At 36.9% G+C, this 22,750-nt stretch overlaps 2 protein-coding genes across 2 annotated transcripts; both read left to right on the top strand.

The window, feature by feature from the left end:
- The first annotated feature begins 649 nt into the window (after window positions 1-649).
- LOC141390354 (uncharacterized) lies at window positions 650-2,310 on the top strand. Its single transcript, XM_073963267.1, has 2 exons — window positions 650-1,782; window positions 1,956-2,310. The coding sequence occupies exons 1-2, from the start codon at window positions 717-719 to the stop codon at window positions 2,153-2,155; spliced, it is 1,266 nt and encodes a 421-aa protein (XP_073819368.1). The 5' UTR covers window positions 650-716; the 3' UTR covers window positions 2,156-2,310.
- Window positions 2,311-11,714: 9,404 nt separating this feature from the next.
- Window positions 11,715-22,379, top strand: LOC141391555 (uncharacterized). The gene is made up of 5 exons (XM_073964427.1): window positions 11,715-12,852; window positions 12,928-13,126; window positions 17,786-17,879; window positions 20,974-22,078; window positions 22,150-22,379. The coding sequence occupies exons 1-5, from the start codon at window positions 11,781-11,783 to the stop codon at window positions 22,350-22,352; spliced, it is 2,673 nt and encodes an 890-aa protein (XP_073820528.1). The 5' UTR covers window positions 11,715-11,780; the 3' UTR covers window positions 22,353-22,379.
- Window positions 22,380-22,750: the final 371 nt, after the last annotated feature.

Genomic DNA, 22,750 nt, shown 5'->3' with positions numbered 1-22,750 from the left:
TTGTCTATAGACGGCCTGATGAGGTATTCTGTCTACAAAGTCCTCAAGAGGTCTTCTGTCTATAGATGACCTGATGAGGTATTCTGCCTATAAATCCTCAAGAGGTTTTTTGTCTATAAAATACCTTAAGAGATATTTTGTCTATAGAAGACCAGAAGAGGTTTTCTGCCCATATAAAACCTCAGGAGATCTTCTGTCTATAGAAGAGCTCAAGCGGTCTTTGGTCTGTAGAACCACTCAAGAAGTCTTCTCAGATTTCCTGTCTCTAGAAGATCCCAAGTGGTCTTATGTCCACCGAAGGCCCCAAGAAATCTTCTCAAGTTTCCTCAAGTCCCCAAAAGATCTTCTGCCTATAGGTGAACTAGATGGATCTTCTGTGAATAGAAAACCTCAATAGTTTGTAGAAGATCCTGTGTCCATAAGTGCTTCATTCTTAAGTTGTAACTGATACTTTTTTCTGTCACAATCACTTTATAAACCTAAAGATTTATTACAACACCCGCAAGAATTTTGAAACAATTATCCTAACTCAATAAACTGCCAAATATTAAGATAAGATTAGCAATGTTTAAATTGGGTTATCTGAAATCTGTCTCACTTTGCGATGTTGCTTCAGCATATAAATAGCAGATGACTTCTCAAAAACTTTTACTTATATATCTATAAACGGTACACGTTCTCATCTAACTGCTGCATCGGGAAATAAATAAATAAAAATGTGTGAAAATAATACTTGGCAAGCGCCACAGTGGCTAAGCAATGACTATTTGGAAGAAGTCCTAAAGGAATATCTAAACGATGATTCGGCACAAATAATCAGCTTGGATGTAAAACCAGCAACAGCGAATGGTGAAAATTATGCCAGTGTGATGAGTCGCATCAGAATATCCTTTACGACGAACAAAAATATTGAACCTCAAACATTATCCTTTATTTTGAAATATTCCTATGAAAATGATCCGGTGGTGGCGAAAATTATGGCCGGCTATGATATTTACAATACTGAAATGAAAATGTATGAACGAATTCTACCAAAGCTGGCTGAGATACTGCAGGAAGCTGGAGACACTGAACAATTATGTGCCAAAACTTTAAAGGTGGACTATGAGAGATCAGCCATAATTTTCGAAGATTTGACTGTGTCGGGGTTTATAATGGCCGATCGTAAAAAGGGTATGGATTGGACTCATGCCGAAATGGTAATGAAGAAATTGGCAAAATTCCATGCATCCGCTGCGCTGCTGAATGAACGGGAAAATGGTATTTTGGAGGAATTCGATCATGGCATTATGAATCGCCACACGAGAGGATTTGCTTGTATATTTGAATATTTATTGGAAGAAGGTGCCGGCTTTGTTAAGGACTGTCCCGACTTGGGTGTGTATTATTATGATAAATTGATGAAGCTACGTAATCATGTGGTAGGTTATGCTATCAGAGCCTATGCCACCAGACCACATAATTTCTACACCTTGTCACATGGAGATTTGTGGACAAATAATACGATGATGCTGTATGAAAAGAATCCGCATGGTGATTCCTTGAAGAATATTATGTTTATTGATTTCCAATATTGTAATTGGTCCTCACCCATGGTGGATTTACATTATTATTTTAATAGTTCATTGGAATGCGAGTTAATGCTGGATGTGGAGTCACAGGAGAAACTTTTGCAATATTATCATTCAGTTTTGTGTGAAATGTTGAAAAAATTAAACTATAAAGGACACGTGCCCACGCTGCATGAGTTGACTGTGCAATTTGAAGAAAGTCGAATATTAGGTGAGTTCTAGATGTGTGAAAAAGTGTTATTAGGAGAATTATTATTATTACCTTATGGTGATGAGAGGAATCAAATTTTCCACATTATACAGTTTATGGGCCTAATTTTTCTGAAACTAAAATGTCTTGAGTATCCTTAAAATATTATTTTTTTCTCTTGAATCTCCTTTCAGCTGTAGTTGGCATATTTGCAAGTCGCGCACTTATGACCACCGATCAAACTGAAGACGCCGATATCCACAGCCTAATGGATGACAATGAACGTGCTTGGAGATTTCGCCGCAACTGTTTTAAAAACAAAAATTTGCAAGAAATTATTAGGAAATGGTTACCACGTTTGGATCGGAGAGGTTTATTAGATTTACAAAAATAGTTCAATATTTTAGTGTTTAGTCTTAAAAAAGAAAAAAAAGAAAATACAATCGGAACTCGATTGTCCGTGGATCGATTATCCGTAAACCTTCATTTTCCGAGGAAGGAAAACACAGAATTTTTTGTTCATTTTGCACCGATTAAACATGAAAATCCTTATGATTCGGAATTATAATTCATTCGACTAAATTTCAATGGACAAAAACAATGAACAACTGATTTTTTTAGAATTTTTCAATATTTTATACTTCACATTAAATTCATAATTGCTTTTATTTCTAAATATTTGCAAGAACACATATTTATACCCTACACCACTATGTGGGGAGGGTATTATAAGTTGGTTTTTAGCCAAAAGGTTTGTAACGCATCGAAATAATGGTCGTAGACCCATACTTATATACATATACCAAAATGAAGGCTGAGTCGATCTGGCTATCTGTGCCCGTCCGTCTGTTCCGTCTGTTGGATGTTGAAGGGGGTCCCGGATGGAAAAAGATGACCTGATAATATTCAGGGATCGGAATTGGTAAAAAAACGTATGTGGATAAAAAGTCAACGTTTTATTCCAAAGCAAATATCTCAGAGACTATAAGGGGTAAACCAAAAGCAAAATCTGCCAATGAAAGTAGAAAATATGACCTTTCTAACGATGTAAAGTAGGTTGTCGTAGGCGGTCAAACAACAAATATATCGTAATAGTCGCTAATAAAACCCAACTTCTCATTTTTGCGATTTTAGTTACAATGACGAATATCACAGCTTTGGTTGGAGACTTTCCAAATGCAAAGCTTGTCTATGAAACTAAAAAAAATCTATCTTTATTATTATGCAAAGTAGATTGGCGAAGGTGGCCAAATAACGGAGATATCGCATTAGTCGGTAATGGATCCCATATTTCCATATTTGTTATCGAAATCACGTCACGAAATTTTGTTGGTTAATAGGGCTCCCAGAGAGGAAGAAGCATATTGAGTTTAGTGATGGTCGGATAATATTCAAGAGTCGGAATGGGCAAAAGACTTATGTGGACAAAAATTCAAAGTTCGAGGGGAACTAGAAAAGTTTGCGGCCTAGGCAACGCAGTGTCGCCAGGCGTCATTTGACATTTGTTTGAAAGTTTTTAGCCTAGGCGTATTCACAACAGTTGATATACGACTGACTTGAAAAAATCACTTTGCAAAAAAAATGTAAAAAATGTAAATTCACTTGTCCCATAATTTTTCACAACTTTCGACGTGGATAATCACGGCAAGAGTGCATCGATCAAATTAAATCTTTGTATGTCCTATCGCACTATGACAAGTAGGTTTAATGAATTCAATCGTGGCCGTGGCCCAAAATCGGCCGTTGTGCCAGAAATCGAGCTCTGCATGAACGGATAATGCAAGATCGCCATGTTATGTACCGTGAAACAGGGGCATCCTTTGGCATTTCTTCCACCATTTTATATTGCATGAACATCTGATCGCAAAAATGGATTTTTCTCGTTAGAAGCAGCAAAATTTGGCAATCGCTAAAAAAGAGGCTCTTCTGAAAACAAGTAAAACAAGTAAGAACGGCGTTGTTATACCCTCCACCACAAGTTGTATTGAAGTAAAATGGAATAATTAGTTTCCTTTCTTGTATGAAGAAGACTTAACACTAAATTTCAGCAATTTCGGCAAAACAATGTGAGCCACCATACTATGGGGGCTATTTCAAAACGTCGATCTATACCGACAAATTTCTGACGGAAAGTTTTTAGACTCAAAGAAGACTAAATACCAAATTTCCTATATTTCGTTAAGAGAATGTGGCTAAAACTTAAAAAATACCGTAAATCAAGAAGTACGCTTCTATGGGGACATAGGAAGACGTGGATCTATACTGATAATACTCTTCTGGAATATTTTATAACTCTTGAAAGACTAAATAACGAATTTCAGTAATTTCGGTGGGATATTGACGTCACAACCTTCAGTATTACGAAAATCGAGAGGTACCGTTCTAAGGGGGCTATATCGAAACGTGGACCTATACCGACGAATATTTCTGGCGAACAGTTTTATATCACACTGAAGACTAAATACCAAATTTCAGCCATTTTGGTGGAATATTGAAGACACAACCTTCAAAATACGAAAAATCGGGAGGTACCTTTCCATGGGGGCTATATGAACGCGTGGACCTATACCGACAAATTTAAAGGGGAAGTTTGAGTACCCCCAACGAAGTCTAAACACCAAATTTCAGCCATGTCGGTGGAATATTGAGGCCACAACGTTTAAAATACCTTAAATCGGGAGGTACCGTTCTATGGGGGCTATATGAAGGCATGGACCGATACCGACAAAGGTCTGGGGAAAAGTTTTATACCACCAACGTAGACTAAGTACCAAATTTCAGCCATTTTGGTGGAATATCGAAGATACAACCTTCAAAATACGAAAAATCGGGAGGTACCTTTCCATGGGGGCTATATGAACGCGTGGACCTATACCGACAAATTTAAAGGGGAAGTTTGAGTACCCCCAACGAAGTCTAACCAAATTTCAGCCATTTCGGTGGAATATTGAGGCCACAACGTTCAAAATACCGAAAATCGTGAGGTACTTTTCAATGGGGGCTATATAAAGGCGTGGACCTATACCGACAAATTTAAAGGGGAAGTTTGAGTACCCCCAACGAAGTCTAAACACCAAATTTCAGCCATGTCGGTGGAATATTGAGGCCACAACGTTTAAAATACCGAAAATCGGGAGGTACCGTTCTATGGGGGCTATATGAAGGCATGGACCGATACCGACAAAGGTCTGGGGAAAAGTTTTATACCACCAACGTAGACTAAGTACCAAATTTCAGCCATTTTGGTGAAATATTGAAGATACAACCTTCAAAATACGAAAAATCGGGAGGTACCTTTCCATGGGGGCTATATGAACGCGTGGACCTATACCGACAAATTTAAAGGGGAAGTTTGAGTACCCCCAACGAAGTCTAACCAAATTTCAGCCATTTCGGTGGAATATTGAGGCCACAACGTTCAAAATACCGAAAATCGTGAGGTACTTTTCCATGGGGGCTATATAAAGGCGTGGCCCTATACCGACAAATTTAAAGGGGAAGTTTGAGTACCCCCAACGAAGTCTAAACACCAAATTTCAGCCATGTCGGTGGAATATTGAGGCCACAACGTTCAAAATACCGAAAATCGGGAGGTACCGTTCTATGGGGGCTATATGAAGGCATGGACCGATACCGACAAAGTTCTAGGGGAAAGTTTTATACCACCAACGTAGACTAAGTACCAATTTTCAGCCATTTCGGTGTGATAATGAAGCTAAAACCTTCAAAATACCGAAAATCGGGAGGTACCGTTCTATGGGGGCTATATGAAGGTGTGGACAGATACCGACAAAATTCTGGGGGAAAGTTTTATACCCCTAAAGAAGACTACGTACCAAATTTCAGCCATTTTGCTAGGATAATGAAGCTAAAACCTTAAAAATACCGAAAATCGGAAGGTACCGTTCTATTGGGGCTATATGAAGGTGTGGACCGATACCGACAAAATTCCGGGGGAAAGTTTTATACCCCCAACGTAGACTAAGTACCAAATTTCAGCCATTTCGGTGTGATAATGAAGCTAAAACCTTAAAAATACCGAAAATCGGGAGGTACCGTTATATGGGGGCTATATGAAGGTGCGGACCGATACCGACAACATTCTGGGGGAAAGTTTTGTACCCCTAAAGAAGACTACGTACCAAATTTCAGCCATTTTGGTAGGATAATGAAACTAAAACCTTCAAAATACCGAAAATCGGGAGGTACCGTTCTATGGGGGCTATATGAAGGTGTGGACCGATACCGACAAAATTCTGGGGAAAAGTTTTACACCCCTAAAGAAGACTACGTACCAAATTTCAGCCATTTTGCTAGGATAATGAAGCTAAAACCTTCAAAATACCGAAAATCGGGATGTACCGTTCTATGGGGGCTATATGAAGGTGTGGACCGATACCGACAAAATTCTGGGAGAAAGTTTTGTACCCCTTAAGAAGACTACGTACCAAATTTCAGCCATTTTGGTAGGATAATGAAGCTAAAACCTTAAAAATACCGAAAATCGGGAGGTACTGTTCTATGGGGAGCTATATGAAGGTGAGGACCGATACCGACAAAATTCTGGGGGAAAGTTTTACACCCCTAAAGAAGACTACGTACCAAATTTCAGCCATTTTGGTAGGATAATGAAACTAAAACCTTCAAAATACCGAAAATCGGGAGGTACCGTTCTATGGGGGCTATATGAAGGTGTGGACCGATACCGACAAAATTCTGGGGAAAAGTTTTACACCCCTAAAGAAGACTACGTACCAAATTTCAGCCATTTTGCTAGGATAATGAAGCTAAAACCTTCAAAATACCGAAAATCGGGATGTACCGTTCTATGGGGGCTATATGAAGGTGTGGACCGATACCGACAAAATTCTGGGAGAAAGTTTTATACCCCTTAAGAAGACTACGTACCAAATTTCAGCCATTTTAGTAGGATAATGAAGCTAAAACCTTAAAAATACCGAAAATCGGGATGTACCGTTCTATGGGGGTTATATCAAAACGTGGACCGATATAACCCTTTTTCAATACCAACCATCCTGCAAGTAATAAAAACTTCTGTATCTTGATTTCAACAGACAGACAGACGGACGAATGGACGGTCATGGTCAAATCGACATAGAATTTTATGCTGATCAATAATATATATACTTTATAGGGTCTCCGACGAATATTTCGATGTGTTACAAACGGAATGAGAAATTTAATTATACCCTCCATATGGTGGAGGGTATAATTAGAGGACTGTATCATGCCTAGCGTAGCTGAGTCGAAACAAATCTGGTTTATCGCGGCAGCTGATGCTCCTCAGCTGCAATAGAAAGAAGATGTACTCAGAAGTCCGAGTGCAGCTGTGAAAATGTGCTTGATAGGTTTGATTATATATGGATTTTCTCTTATATTGTTGGTTTTCTCTAAAAGATCTTTCCGGACATGCCTGGGTGTATAAGTCCTATCCACCATACTGTGATTGGGATGACACTCACTGTAAGCAAGTACTGTAAGTAGAGCACGTCATTATGTTGCTGTACTGTGAGCATTTTGTCGCCTCATGTAGATGGTCTACAGAAGACATGAGGAGGCACCATGTTGCTTTTGTCAATATTATTCCATCGTGTTGCAATTATATTCGCTGCCCACATTATCGACCTACCGCGTTATATGTGATCGACAAGGTTTCTTTGTCTGCACCCCAAGTCCAGCCGGTTAGAAACTTGGGAACTTAGTTCCTACATCACAGCTATCTGCGACAAATAAAATCTCGAGGTAGATAGTGGTCGGAATTGTGTTACCATTAACCAGGAAATTTAACACTGTGACAGATATTTTTGTTTAGCGGGGAAATGTTTGTAAGATCGATCAAATATGAGATCAGGCTTTGAATGCAGGAACGGTAGAGGTTAAAAGTTCTCGATCTTGGGTTAAACAGTTCCCGAATTCATTGTTTCACTATACGGGGCTTAGACGTTCGGGAAGTGTGAGTTGACCTTCCCTCCCTCAAAAAAAAAGTAATCCTTGTAATAAGGGGTGCGAAGATAATTTGATTTGATTGAATTTTGTGTGCGAGAAAGCCTCAGGAGTGGATATTAGGATATGGACAAACAGGTAACAAAGTATCAGTCAGCTGCGTAAACAGAGATATATCTTCACCATCAGACCTAAAGAAATGAAACAAACACAAAACCTCTGCAATCTATAGGGTATTCTTGAGTTTTTGGGCCAATTTCTCGGATTTCTGATTCGCTTAAAAATGTGTACCGTTTTTACTAGGGCCGCATACACATGATGTTGCCACAAATTTAAAATCGATCCCAGACGAGTCCTTTACTGCACTATTTCTCAACTTTCTGTGGGAGGTATTCGAAAGAGTTTTGATGTTCGGACATAATTCGAGGCTGTAAGAGTTAATACGGTGTACAACGTTTGGACCAAATTGATTTCTCCCTTCGATGGTTATCTGTGCATCTTCGTACTACCCACTCTAGTTGGTATCAGCAGGTATTTTTTGGTGATTTTGGGCCATGTCTCAGGAAGAAGAACGTTTTGGAAGAAATTTCAAACGATCCGAGATGAGACTGTTAGACCTAAGGACCGGACCGATATAGTCCATATTCCAACCTGATACATGACTAGATGAAATAATACGATGTGCAAAGTTTGGACCAATCAGAAACTCCCGCGAGTGTTATCTTCCAGATTTTCCAATCTAGTTCCTGCCATCAAGGACAACCTGCTGAAAAAAAACGATCCCAGGGGAGCTCTTACATGTTACTTTTTCCGAATTTTATGTGGTAGGAACCCCCTCCCTGCGGTATTGTACCCATCATTTAAGCGAAAAATTTTGAACGTAAGGACTGGACCGAACTTAAACTAAGTTTGTGCAAAATCTTAGGAGTGCCCAATTTTTGAGCCGATCGTTTGCTTCTTTCGAGAGTTATCGTGTGTACCAGCTAGACGGACGGACTTTTATGTAATTTATTTCTTTTTACTCGTATGTAACAAATTTCTTCCAAACATATTAGGCTCTAATGTCTAAAGGTCCGATGAAGCACATTTTTATACCCTCCACCATTTGTCATTCCGTTTGTGACACTTCGAAATATTCATCGGAGACCCTATAATGTATGTATATATATATTCTTGATCAGGATAAAAACCTAAGTCGATATGACCATGTCCGTCTGTCTGTCCGTCCGTCTGTCTGTTGAAATCAAGATACTGCTCACAATTTTTAAGATAGAGCATTGTTATTTGGTATAGATGTTTCTATTTTCCCTAGGATGTTTGGTATTGTAAACGGGCTATATCGTTCCATGTTGTGATATAGCCCCCATAAAACGGTACCACCCGATTTTTGGTATTTTGAAGGTTTTAGCTTCATTATCACACCAAAATGGCTGAAATTTGGTACAAAGTCTTCTTTGGGGGTGTAAAACTTTCCCCAAGAATTTTGTCGGTATCGGTGCACGCCTTCATATAGTCGCCTATAGAACGGTACCTCCCGATTTTCGGTATTTTTAAGGTTGTGGCTTCAATATTCCACCGAAATGGCTGAAAATTGGTATATAACCTTTGTTGGGGGTATAAAAATGTGTCCCTTTAAATTTTTCGGTATAGGTCAACGCCTTCATATAGCCCCCATAGAACGGTACCTATCGATTTTCGGTATTTTGAAGGTTGTGCCTTCAATATTCCTCCGAAATGGTTGAAATTGGGTATTTATGGTTAGGGGTACTTAACTTTCCTAGTTAAATTTGTCGGTATAGGTCCACGCCTCCATATAGCCCCCATAGAACGATACCTCCCGATTTTCAGTATTTTGAAGGTTGTGGCCTCAATATTCCACCGAAATGGCTTAAATTGGATATATAATCTTTGTTGGGGGTATAAAATCCCCCCTTTCAATTTTTCGGTATAGGTCCACGCCATCCTATAGCCCCGATAGAACGTTGCCTCCCGATTTTCGGTATTTGGAAGGTTGTGGCAGAAATTTGGTATATAACCTGTGTTGGGGCGTGAAATTCCCCCCCTCTAAATTTTTCGGTATAGGTTCATGTCTTCATATAGCCCCCCAAAATGGATGAAATTTGGTATTTAGACATCAACTTTCCTCTTTAAATTTGTCGGTATAGGTCCACGCTTTCATACAGCCCCCATATAAAGATTTTCGGTATTTTGAAGGTTGTGGCCTCAATATTCCACCAAAATGACTGCAATTTGGTATTTAGTCTTCGTTGGTGATATAAAACTGTTACCCAGAAATTTGTCTGTACAGTTCCACGCCTTCATATTGCTCCCATATCCGACTAAAATTCGTCCATAAAGGTCCACGTTTCGATATAGCCCCCTTAGAAAGTTATCTCCCAATTTTCGTAATACTGAAGGTTGTGACGTCAATATCCCACCGAAATTACTAAAATTCGTTATTTAGTCTTCTAAGGGGATATAAAATATTCCAGAAGAGTATTATCAGTATACATATATCCAAGTCTTCCTTCATCCCCATGGAAGCGTACTTCAAGATTTTCGGTATTTTTTAAGTTTAAGCTACATTCTCTTACGGAAATATAGGAAATTTGGTATTTAGTCTTTTTTGTGTCTTAAAACTTTCCGCCAGAAATTTGTCGGTATAGATCGACGTTTTGAAATAGCCCCCATAGAACGATGCCGCACATTGTTTTACCGAAATTGCTGAAATTTAGTATTAAGTCTTCTTCATACACGAAAGGAAACAAATTATTCCATTTTACTTCGATACAGCTCGTGGTGGAGGTTATAACAAGTTCGGCCCCGGCCGAACTTAACGCCGTTCTTATGGTAGTTTTAAAACGCATTCACCCTTTTTATCCTATGTTCTAATGGTATAAATATTACGTGGTGCAAAGTTTGGATTAAATCGGTTGATCCGTTCAAGAGTTATGGTACGTACAAGCCAGATTGTCTGAAACGGATTTCGTCCGAACACACTTGGGTTCAAAAGCCATTATTTCAATAGTGTTGGCCAACATATGCTGTTTTGGGCTAAGTAAGTTAGTTTAAGAATAAAGACACATCTCGTCAAACAAAATAATGCTCAATAAAACACAGATACTAACCGTGCTGATGTACGGTCCCGAAGCATGGATAGTTGCACAAGCAGATAACGTGTGCTCGAAAGAAATTCTTCATAAGATCTATGGCCCAATTCGCATTGATAGTAAATATCGACGTCGAATGAACGATGACGAACCCCTCTAAAAAGGCACATAAATACGGGCCCCATGGCGGTACACTCAGAACTGGAAGGCCAAGGCTTAGATGGAGACAACAAGTAGGAGAAGAAATCAGAAAACACATTATCCCGAACTGTCAAAATATACCAAGAAAAAGAGAGGAACGGAGATTTTTTCTTGGTTTGGCTTATGGAACAAATGTTCGGTAGAGGGCTAGCTAAGTAAGTAATGTTTGTATAAATGGAAGTTTACCAAAATAAATTACTGTCTAGCCACTCACATCCTTTTCTTAAAAACTCTCGATTATTGTTGTCGAGTCTATATCGTTGTTATTGTTAATTCCACTTCTTATGTTCCCTTACAACTATCATACAAAAACTTAACAATTGTAGATTTGATGAACATCTTTTAACTTTCAGAAACATCTGGAAGAGAGATTATAATAATCTTTTCAGGTGTCAACAAACTTAATTATTTTTTATTTAATTTCATTATACAATAGTGGAAACCTAATTAAATAGCACGCGAACAAATCTAACAAAAGAAAAGTGAATAAAATTCACAAATTTATTTATTTTATAGACAAATTGCCGCCATAAAACTGTAACTGGAGATGATTATAATTAGATCAGAGAGGAAAACAATTTATGACGTAGCACAATTACTAAACAAGTTTTTCATAATGATATCTTAACAATATAAATATAAAAAGAAAGCAACCCAGAGTAATGTCTTGTTATCGCGAGAAGCTTACTCGAAAAACACACGCCATTTTAGTTAGCAAATCGCTCGCTTATCTATTACGGAAATATGTGTGAAAATAATGTATGGCAAGCACCGCAATGGCTGAGCCACGGATATTTGCAACAAGTCCTTAAAGGATTTCTCAGGGATAATACAGTGCAACTGACGAATGTGGACATACGCCCAGCAACAGCAAATGGTGAAAATTATGCCAGTGTTATGAGCCGCATCAAGATATCTTTTACAAGCAAAACGAATACCAAACCACAAACATTGTCCTTTATTATGAAATATTCCTATGAAAATGATCCGGTGGTGTCGAAAATAATGTCCGGTTATGATATCTACAATACTGAAATGAAAATGTACGAACAAATCCTACCACAATTGGCTGAAATCCTCAAAGAATCTGGTGATACAGAAAAGCTATTTGCACATACCTTAAAAGTGGATAATGAAAAGTCGGCAATCATTTTTGAAGATCTCACTGTGGAAGGTTATGAAATGGCTGATCGCAAGAAGGGTTTGGATTACATTCACATGGAAATGTGTATGCAGAAGTTGGCAAAGTTTCATGCAGCTGCTGCCGTTTTAAATGAACGTCAAGGTGGTTTGTTGGAGCAATTTGATCATGGCATGTTTAATCGCCACACCAAGGGATTTGGTTGTGTTTTTGAGTACTTTACCAAAGAAGCTGCTCATTTTGCCAAAAACTGCCCCGAATTGGGTGAATATTACTCAGATAAACTGCTAAAGTTAACACCACACATTGTGGATTATTGTACCAAGGCTTATGCCTCAAGCCCGTGGAATTTCTACAGCCTAAGTCATGGTGACTTGTGGACCAATAATATTATGATGCTATATGACAAATCGGAAGGTAATAAGTTGGGATCGTTAAAGGACATGATGTTAATTGATTTTCAGTTGTGTAATTGGTCCTCGGTTGCTGTGGATTTGCATTATTTATTTAATACTTCTTTGGAATCCAAGCTATTGGTGGATAATGAGGTGCAAGAAAAATTAATTCAATATTATCATTCGGTTTTGAGTGATACCCTAAAGAAATTGAAGTTTAAAGGCCACATATCAAGTTTACATGAAATCACGGTGCAGTTAGAAGAAAGTCGTATTTTAGGTATGCCAAGAATATTTTTAATTGAAGAATATTTTTAATTGAGAATATTTTAAAATGTCTTCCTTTTTATTTCAGCCCTTAATGGAGTTTTGGCCCATCGTTCAATTATGACCACCGGCGATAGCGACGATGCTGATATTCATAGCCTATTGGATGATGATGAAAGAGCCAGAAAATTCCGCCGCAATTGTTTCACATCGAATAAGGAATTTCAAAATGTCATCAAGAAAATGTTGCCGTTATTCGATCGCCACGGATTACTAGACTTGCAAAAGTAACTGCAGATTATTTATAGAACAAATTAGAATAATTTGGACATTAGATAGAAAATTATTAGCATATTATTTAATAATAAATGAAGCAAAGTACTTAGTTATTAGAGATCCGATAATGCTTATACAAAGGTTGGATAACCAATACGAATGCAATTGCTTTGATTACACTGTGCAACAAAATGGAGGTCAAAGTCTGTGGCACGGAAAATTCCTCTTGGGGAAGAAAGGCATTGGTGAGTATATTAAGAACACCGAAGAACAGATCCGCCGAGAGTCGAACTTCCGCGTTATGAAGTTTTTGCTAGAGACCCTGTAAGCCATCTGGAATTTGCGTTATATCTTTGTTCACTGTTGACTTAGCTTATTTTTGAGATGACATGTCTTCAGTCAAATCGAATGAGAATTATTTTCGTAGAGCACTTCGGCCTTCTAACTCGCTTCCTTCAATGTCCTTTTCGTCCTTTATTTTAAGAGCCGCAAGACGACGTTTTTCAGCTTCGAAATGTTCTGCAAAAATGTCGCTCAGAAAATGTTAGGTACGGCTCTCATTGACAGCTAATCGATTTTGTCGAATTGTTGCCTTGGTTTATGAATTGTTCATTGTTTTGTTGTACTTACAATGTTATTTTTTAAATTATGCTTATTAAATATAGCAATAATTTGAACTGAAATAAACGTTATTTAATTTGCCGATTTTTTGCCGATTTGACGATTTTAGTACTCGAAAATTGCCGATTTTCGACCAAACTTATCCGACATCACTGGTTGTAACGTACTGATAAAGGATCGCAACAAAAGTGGAGGTGGGGGACTATATTTACTGTTCCACCAGTCTGGTCAATAGATACCTATCTCACTTGAGCCTAACTCTTCTTTATTTGCCTATTCGTCATACGAATGTTGGCGACCATTACAATTACAAAGAAACAATGGATTTGAAATAAAAAAATTCAAATAAATTCATAGATTTTTTACAATATCGGCAAATATGTCTCTGCTGTCCCACGTCTCGTATTCCAGTCCATTCTTGAATATTTGCAATCCAACACAATTCCTTTCGGCCTTTAGGAGTTTTTCCTTCTATTCTTAATTTTATGATATCCTGCAAGAGCTTGTATTTTGAATTCCTCATGATATGTCCAAGGTAGGCAGTTTTTCGTCTTTAGATGTTTATCATTATCTCTCTATTTCGATTCGTTTTTCGAAGCACTCCATTGTTTGAAACTAAGGCAGTCCATGGTATTTTTAAAATTCGGCGGTAGATCCACATTTCGAAGGATTCTAATTTCTTCACGTCTAATAATTTTATTGTCCATGCCTCCATAGCGTATAGTAAGGTTGACCATATATATGCATTTATAAATCTACATTTAGTTTCAAGATTTATATCATGGCTGGACAGAACTCTCTTGTATTTGAAAAACGAGTCTCTAGCAATTTCAATTCGCCTTCTTATTTCCTTGGAGCAATCCCGTTCGTCATTTAAAGTTATTCTGAGATATGTAATGTTTTGGACTCTTTCGATTGAGTAATTTTGTATTTTAAGGGAAATATTGCTGTGGCTATTCTTCCTGCTCACAACCATATATTTTGTTTTTTTTTTTGTTTATATTTATTCCATATTGGTTGCTGCATGTCACCAATTTGTCCATTAATTCTTGCAGATTTGAGATACTATTAGGTAGTATTGTAGTATCATCAGCGTATCGTATGTTATTGATGTATCTACCACCAATGAGTATACCTTTTGAAGTTTTATTGATTGATTCTTCGAAAATTTTTTCGGAGTATATATTAAACAGCAAAGGAGACAATATACATCCTTGTCTGACGCCTCTTGATATTAGGATAGGTTCTGTGTTGTCTCCGTCAATAGTTACTTGAGCGGATTGATATCTGTACAGATTTTTGATACATCGGATTTCGTTACTGTCAATCCCAATTGAGATAAGGATATCAATTAGTTTGTCGTGTTGCACTGTATCAAATGCTTTCTCATATTCGACAAAGCATATGAAAACATCTTTCTGTACTTCTCGGCATTTTTGGATTATAATTTGCAGGGAAAGTAAGGCTTCACGAGTACCCATACCTTCTTTAAACCCAAATTGTGATATGCCCAAGTATTTTTCGCATTTTGGATAAATTCTCTTGTGTATTATCCTAAGAAATATTTTTAAAGCATGACTCATGTTACAAATGTTGGTTTTAACCAATCTTGAGGATATATTCCTGTTTCATAAATCGTATAAAAAAAGTATTGTTAGCAGCTCAATATTGTTAATGTCTATAAGTTTTATTATTTCTGATGGAATCTCATCAGGTCCCGGCGATTTTTTGTCCTTAAGTGATGCTATAGCGGACTCTATTTCACTTCTAGTTATAGGGGTTCCAGAATGTGCAATTGCACCTCTTCGCTGTTGTATGATCGGCTATTATCTGTGAACAGTTGTTGAACATATTCTTTCCAGACATTTTTCTTCTCTTCTATTGATAATATTGGTTTGTCGTTACTATTGTATAAGACATTTGAATGTCTTTTCTTATACACTCCCGCTGCTTCCTTTAGTTTTTTATGTAAATTGAAGTGGTCGTGTAGACTCTGAAGCTTTTCGATTTCTTGACACTGCAAATTTAGTTGTTTTGTTTTGGCAATTCGGATTTCGGCATTTATTTCCTTATTGATGTTGTGATACAATTCGTAATTTTGATTTTTATATTTGCGTCGCTCATCCATTAATTGTAGTATTTCATTTGTCATCCAATCATTTTTATTTGGCTTGTTGTTTTTGCCAAGGCTGTTTTCGGAGATTGATTTCATAGTATTTTTTGTTCTTTCCCACTTGTTTTCCACATCGCACAGTGTTGCCGCTTCCATACAAAAGTGGACAAAAATAGAAGGAGTTGACCAAGGTTGATGAATTTTTGCATAGGAATGGAAAATTTCAACTTTGGTCCATATCGGTTCAGATTTGGATATAGCCCCCATATATATCTTTCCCCGATTTTGCTATAACTCGGACAATTTTGATCGAATAGCCTTCAAATTTAATATGTAATATTTTCTTGGGCCCATGAGTAGCTCTACCGATTCTCACAAAAATCGGTTCAGATTTGGATATAGCTCCCATATATATCTTTCCCCGATTGTGCTATAACTCGGTCAATTTTAATCGAATAGCCTTCAAATTTTATATGTGATATTTTCTTATGCCCCCGAGTAGTTTCACTGATTTTCGTAAAAATCGGTTCAGATTTGGATATAGCTCCCATATATATCTTTCCCCGATTGTGCTATAAATCCCTCAATTTTTGATGAATAGCCTTCAAATTTAACATGGTATGTTTCCTCAGGCCACTGTTCAGTTTTACCGATTTTGATTTGATTTCGCAAAAATCGGTACAGATTAGGATATAGGCTCTATATATATCTATATATATCTTCCACCGATTTTGCTATAAATCGATCAATTTTTTAAACATAGCCTTCAAATTAAACATGGGATGTTTTCTTAAGGCCTTTTTCAGTTTCACAGATTTTGACAAAGATCGGTTTAGATTTGGATATAGCTCTCATATATGTGAGATATTGGTTAAATAAGAAAATATGACGTTATTATCCGTACTTGAGTGACATCGGGCGAAATTATATTTCGAAGCCATGTTCAAACCTGAACCGATATGGACCAAAGTTGATTTTTTTCATTCCTGTGCCCTCATAAGTACTTGTGCAAACATTCATCAACCTAGGTCAAAGGTAAAACTGAACAGGGGCCTGAGGAACATCCCATGTTACATTTGAAGGCTATTCATCAAAAATTGAGCGAATTATAGCAAAATCGGGGGAAGATATATATGGGGGCTATATCCAAATCTGAACCGATTTTTACGAAAATCGATGAATCTATTCAGGGGCCTAAGAAAATATCGCACATAAAATTTGAAGGCTATTCGATTAAAATTGACCGTGTTATAGCAAAATCGGTGATAGATATATATGGGGACTATATCCAAATCTGAACCGGTGTAGCTATTCAGGGGCCTAAGAAAATAACATGTACTAAATTTGACAGCTATCCGATCAAAATTGAACAAGTTGTAGCTAAATCGGGAAAAGATATATATGGGGGTTATATAAAATCTGAACCGATATATCTCAGAAGGTTGCAGGGATGGGCAGAAAGTTTTTGCACATTTTTATTTGGAAGAGATGTCCAATTAACGGAAAACAAGAGCCGAGATGGCAATAGGTGGCAATCAAAAGATCTGCTCTACTAAATAATAAGAATTTGATTTTTTTTATCAAATTTAAATTTTGATTTCTTGATAACGGTACATTGCCCACGTGCAGTTGATGTCAACTTTTTGTACTAAAATTTTTTATTTATAGCCCACCCATCAAATCCCCATCCAAAACTTTTAATTTTATCAACAAACTTTTCAGAAAATGTTATTTTAAAAATTGTCTAATTTTCATATGATTACCGCTTTAGATTACCTGGGAAATATTTTTCATATTTCAAGGGCTATAACTTCATTATGGATGCACATATCGACAAAATTCTTTCAGATTCGTTGTCTGGGATGTGTTTACTGTAAGAAAAAATCATGAACATATGTAAAAGTTAACATCACAATTTTTGATTTTTGTCCACGAGGCAACACTGTGCATCGTTTCTATCAACATTAGATAGTTCTTCGTTTATCTTCTCTTTTATACTCGCTTTAATTCGTGGATCTCCTAGCAGTTCTGTATTTAGCTTTTTCCTTTTTGTTTTTTCAAAATAGTCTGGCTTAATCACATTGTTGTTGTTTTAATATTTTAAAACAACTATTTTATTAGTGGCAAAGATTTGGCATTGTTCGCCAAGGGGTAAGGCAGGGAATACTATAGTTTCGATCCACGCCACTGGATCTCATCAGTTCCCTTGTTTCTTGTTTGTGGATATTCTCCACCGAAGTTATTTTTCAATAACTTCTTCAACAAGAAACTTTTTATACCCAAACATCAATCGTCAGCTCGAAGTATAAAGGTAAGCAAAGAAAAAAGTTCAATGAGAAGTTTTTCCTTGGCAACCTCATACAACTCCGACGAAATTGTCTGCGAAAACAATTCAAACCTCTTCCACTTGTATGTGTCGTCGAATTTCGACAAATGCACACACCAACATTTGGTTGGTCTGCTTTACAGCAAAAACAACACACGTCGTGCCAGTGTCTTCAATTTGAAGCATTGTGGCGTTTTTTTAATTGGGATAGCGTTTGCAATTTGGTTTTTTCAAAATAGTCTGGCTTAATCCCATTGTTGTTTTTTTAAGTTAGTTTCATCAACTCTTCAATGTTTTTATAAAAAGTTTCTTTTGTCGGCAGTTGGAGCATATACCTGTATGATATTTATATTTATTGGTTTAGTTTCCACCTTTTTAAACATAGCTCTGTCAGATTTTGGGATGAATCCTCCTTTAACAAATGTTGCTATATATTGTTTCAGTATTACTCCAACACCATTTCTGTGATTTTTTGTAAGATTTCCTGAATAGAACATTTTAGCGTTTCGAATACATATATCGCCGCTGTCTGGCCACCAGGTTTCACATACGCCAAGAATAGCTATATTAAGTCTGTCCATCTCGAATACCGTATTAGCTAATTTTCCAGCTTCATAGAGACTTCGTACATTCCAGGTTCCGATATTGAATTTGGTTTTACCTCCGGGGATTCTTAGCACCCTCAATTGGCCGGAGACTGAGGGCCGTGTGTTATTTGTTGTATTCATTGTATTTGTATTATTTTCTAGGGTTGTTACTTTAGTGGTTTCCCGTTGCCTTCTAAAGGTTTTATAGTTTTCCTTCTTTCATTCAGCCGCTCCTCCTCCTCGAGTTCAGACGCTGTTTGCTGCCGCCAATCCTTTGGTCAGACGCTGCCTTTTTTCCCTTTTTTTTTTGTTCGCCACGCATATTTTATTTTTGCGGTACCCTCCATATCTGGTGAGCGTTCTCCTATCCACCACCTGAAGAGGCGTCCGATGGGAGAAAAAAATGGGAAAAAATAACTCCACACGGAGTCTAGTGACCCGTAAATGAAATGTATGTGTGGAATACCGATGTAGAGTTGCTAATTCATACATCCCGCAGATTAATATCGGTTATAGGCCCAACATTAGCCTGCTTATGGAAGTTCATTAGCTACTGATTTTCGGACACTTTAATATTCATCATAAATTATGACAATCGGCCGTATGTACCCAGCAAAATTAAATTTAAGTGGTTCCATGTGAAATCATGATTTCACTGGTTCTTTTGCATGAGTTCAAATGAAGTCGTGAAAGATCCGATCTTTTACATCAAATTACCATGAGTTCGAATGGAGTCGTGAAAGATCTTTGTCATAATATTGAGTTTAAATAAATTAATAAGTACCCGTACAATCGTGATCAAATAATCATGCACCCGAATAATTGTTTACTTGCAAAAGTAATTGTTAAAATAAAAGTCAGAAGAAAGTGATCGATAGTGGCAAAATTTACATATTTTAATTAAAAACAGACTATGTAAATTTTTAGAAAACAAAAAAAGCATAGCAGAAGGTCTGTGCGTTTGGAAATATATTCTTAGTTCGGCTTATGTAACAATATGTTTTGTTTAGAATAAAAGCCGTCTAAATAAGTATAAGTTGACCACCAAAACATGCTAACTATTACAGAATAAATTGTTTAAAAATAATAGAAATCAAATTTATACTAGGAGCCTGGTGCAGAGATTGGCACATAATTCATCGAATATTGAAAAAAACGTAACCCCAAGTTGAATGAAATGTCTTGCAGCAATGGGAAGAGATGACTATGATTTTGGCAGATCAATATAATTAATACATTATATTATTAAACATAAAGATAATAATCTTGAAATTTACGTAAAAATAAAGAAAAATGACATCATCTCTGTATTGCATTCAATAAATTACATAATTTGTCCGCAAATTTTATTTCTGAATTTTGGAAAAATGTCATGACCAAGAACTGGTGCAAAATGCCATGGCAATGAACTGGTGCACAATGCCATGACAGTGAACTGGTGCACAATGCCATGACAATGAATTCGTGAAAGCGTGTGTCACTCCCTTTTAAATTTCATCGGCGATTCACCCGAATTTTCATCGATGCCATGTCACTTGCACCGATGATTCAACTCATGATTTGTCCTCGAACATTTTGCTGGGTATATGTGTGCATTGGAATTGATTCTAGGGCAGACACTATATATTATTATCGAGTCGATATCGTTGTTGTTGCTAATTTCACACCTGATGCTCCCTTACAAATATCGTACAGAAAATTCACAATTGTAGATTTGATGAACATCTTTAAATTTTCAGAAACATCTGGAAGAGAGATTATAATAATCTTTTCAGATGTCAACAAACTGGAAACTTAATTAAACAGTGGAAACTTAATTAAATAACACGCGAACAAATCTAACAAAAGAGAAGTGAATAAAATCCACAAATTTATTTATTTTCTAGACAAATTGCCGCCATAAAACTTCAACTGGAGATAATGAGAATTAGATTAGAGAGGAAAACAATTTATGTCGTAGCGCAATTACTAAGCAAATTTTTCTTTCTAATAACCATAATGATAACTTAACAATATAAATTAGCCGAAATCTTTGATGATCCGGAGTTTCATGTTGATATCTTCAATAATAACGGAACAGCAGCACTTTAAAGTTCAAAAAAGTACCCGGGTACCTGGTTATGGATCGTACGGATAAATATAAAAAGAAAGCAACCCAGAGAAGATTTTGTTATCGTGAGAAGATAACTCGAAAGACATATACCATTTTAGTTATCAAATCGCTCGTTTATCTTTTACGGAAATATGTGTGAAAATAATGTATGGCAAGCACCGCAGTGGCTGAGCCATGAATATTTGCAACAAGTCCTTAAGGAATATCTCAAGGATAATACGGTACAACTCACGAATGTGGATATACGCCCAGCAACAGCAAATGGTGAAAATTATGCCAGTGTTATGATCCGTATCAAGATATCATTTATAAGCAAAACGAATGCCAAACCTCAAACTTTGTCTTTTATTATGAAATATTCATTTGAAAATGATCCGATGGTGTCGAAAATAATGTCCGATTATGATATGTTCGATACTGAAATGAAAATGTATGAACAAATTCTACCACAATTGGCCGAAATTCTTAGAGAATCTGGTGATACAGAGAAGCTATTTGCCCAAACCCTAAAAGTGGATAAAGAAAAGACGGCAATCATTTTTGAAGATCTCACTGTGGAAGGTTATGAACTGGCAGATCGCATAAAGGGTCTGGATTTCGCTCATATGGAGTTGTGTATGCAGAAGTTGGCAAAGTTTCATGCAGCTGCTGCAGTTTTGAATGAACGTCAAGGTGGTTTGTTGGAACAATTCGATCATGGCATGTTTAATCATCACACCAAGGGATTTGGTTGTATTTTTGAGTACTTTACCGAAGAAGCTGCTCATTTTGCCAAAAACTGTCTCGAACTGGGTGAATATTATTCCGACAAATTGGTGAAGTTAACACCCCACATTGTGGATTATTGTACCAAAGCTTATTCCCCAAACCCGCGGAATTTCTACAGCCTAAATCATGGAGACTTGTGGACCAATAATATTATGATGTTATATGACAAATCGGAAGGTAATAAGTCGGGATCGTTAAAGAACACAATGTTAATTGATTTTCAAATGTGTGATTGGTCCTCGGTTGCTGTGGATTTGCATTTTTTATTCAATACTTCTTTGGAATCCAAGCTATTGGTGGATAGTGAGGTGCAAGAAAAATTAATTCAATATTATCATTCGATTTTAAGTGATACACTGAAGAAATTGAAGTTTAAAGGCCACATACCCAGTTTACATGAAATCACGGTGCAGTTAGAAGAAAGTCGTATTATAGGTATGCTATAAATGCATATTTATTTATTTAAATAATTTTTTTTTTAATAATATATTCCGTTTTTATTTCAGCCCTTAATGCACTTTTGGGCCAACGTTCGATTTTGACCACCGGAGATAGCGATGATGCTGATTTTCATAGCCTATTGGATGATGATGAAAGAGCCAGAAATTTCCGCCGCAATTGTTTCACATCGAATAAGGAATTTCAAGATGTCATCAAGAAACTGTTGCCGTTATTCGATCGCCACGGATTACTAGACTTGCAAACGTAACTGCAGATTATTTATAGAAAAAATTAGAAAATTTTGGACATTAGAAAATTATTAACATATTTATTTAATAATAAATGAAGCAATGCTTATTCATACATCCCGCAGATTAATATCGGTTATAGGCCCAAGATTAGCCTGCTTATGGAAGTTTAGTAGTTCCTGATTTTCGGACACTTTAATATTCATCATAAATTATGACATTCGGTCGTACGTAGTGACCAAAAGGGTATAGCGCTATCTAAGCAGATCGATCATGAGCAACATAATGGTATGCTTTCTTTGCAGTACTTGTCCGGGTATTACCGTGAGAGCCATCCTAGGTCACCATATGTTGGATAGGACTTCCCCACCCATGCATGTCAGGTGGGATTTTCATGATCTAGAAAGAGAGGTCCAAC

The sequence above is a fragment of the Musca autumnalis genome, unplaced genomic scaffold, assembly GCF_047663935.1.
Source record: "Musca autumnalis isolate F117 unplaced genomic scaffold, ASM4766393v1 scaffold_1, whole genome shotgun sequence".
Classification (NCBI taxonomy): Eukaryota; Metazoa; Arthropoda; class Insecta; order Diptera; family Muscidae; genus Musca; species Musca autumnalis.
The sequence above is the reverse complement of the archived record's forward strand: the minus strand, read 5'-3'. Positions and strand labels throughout refer to the sequence as shown.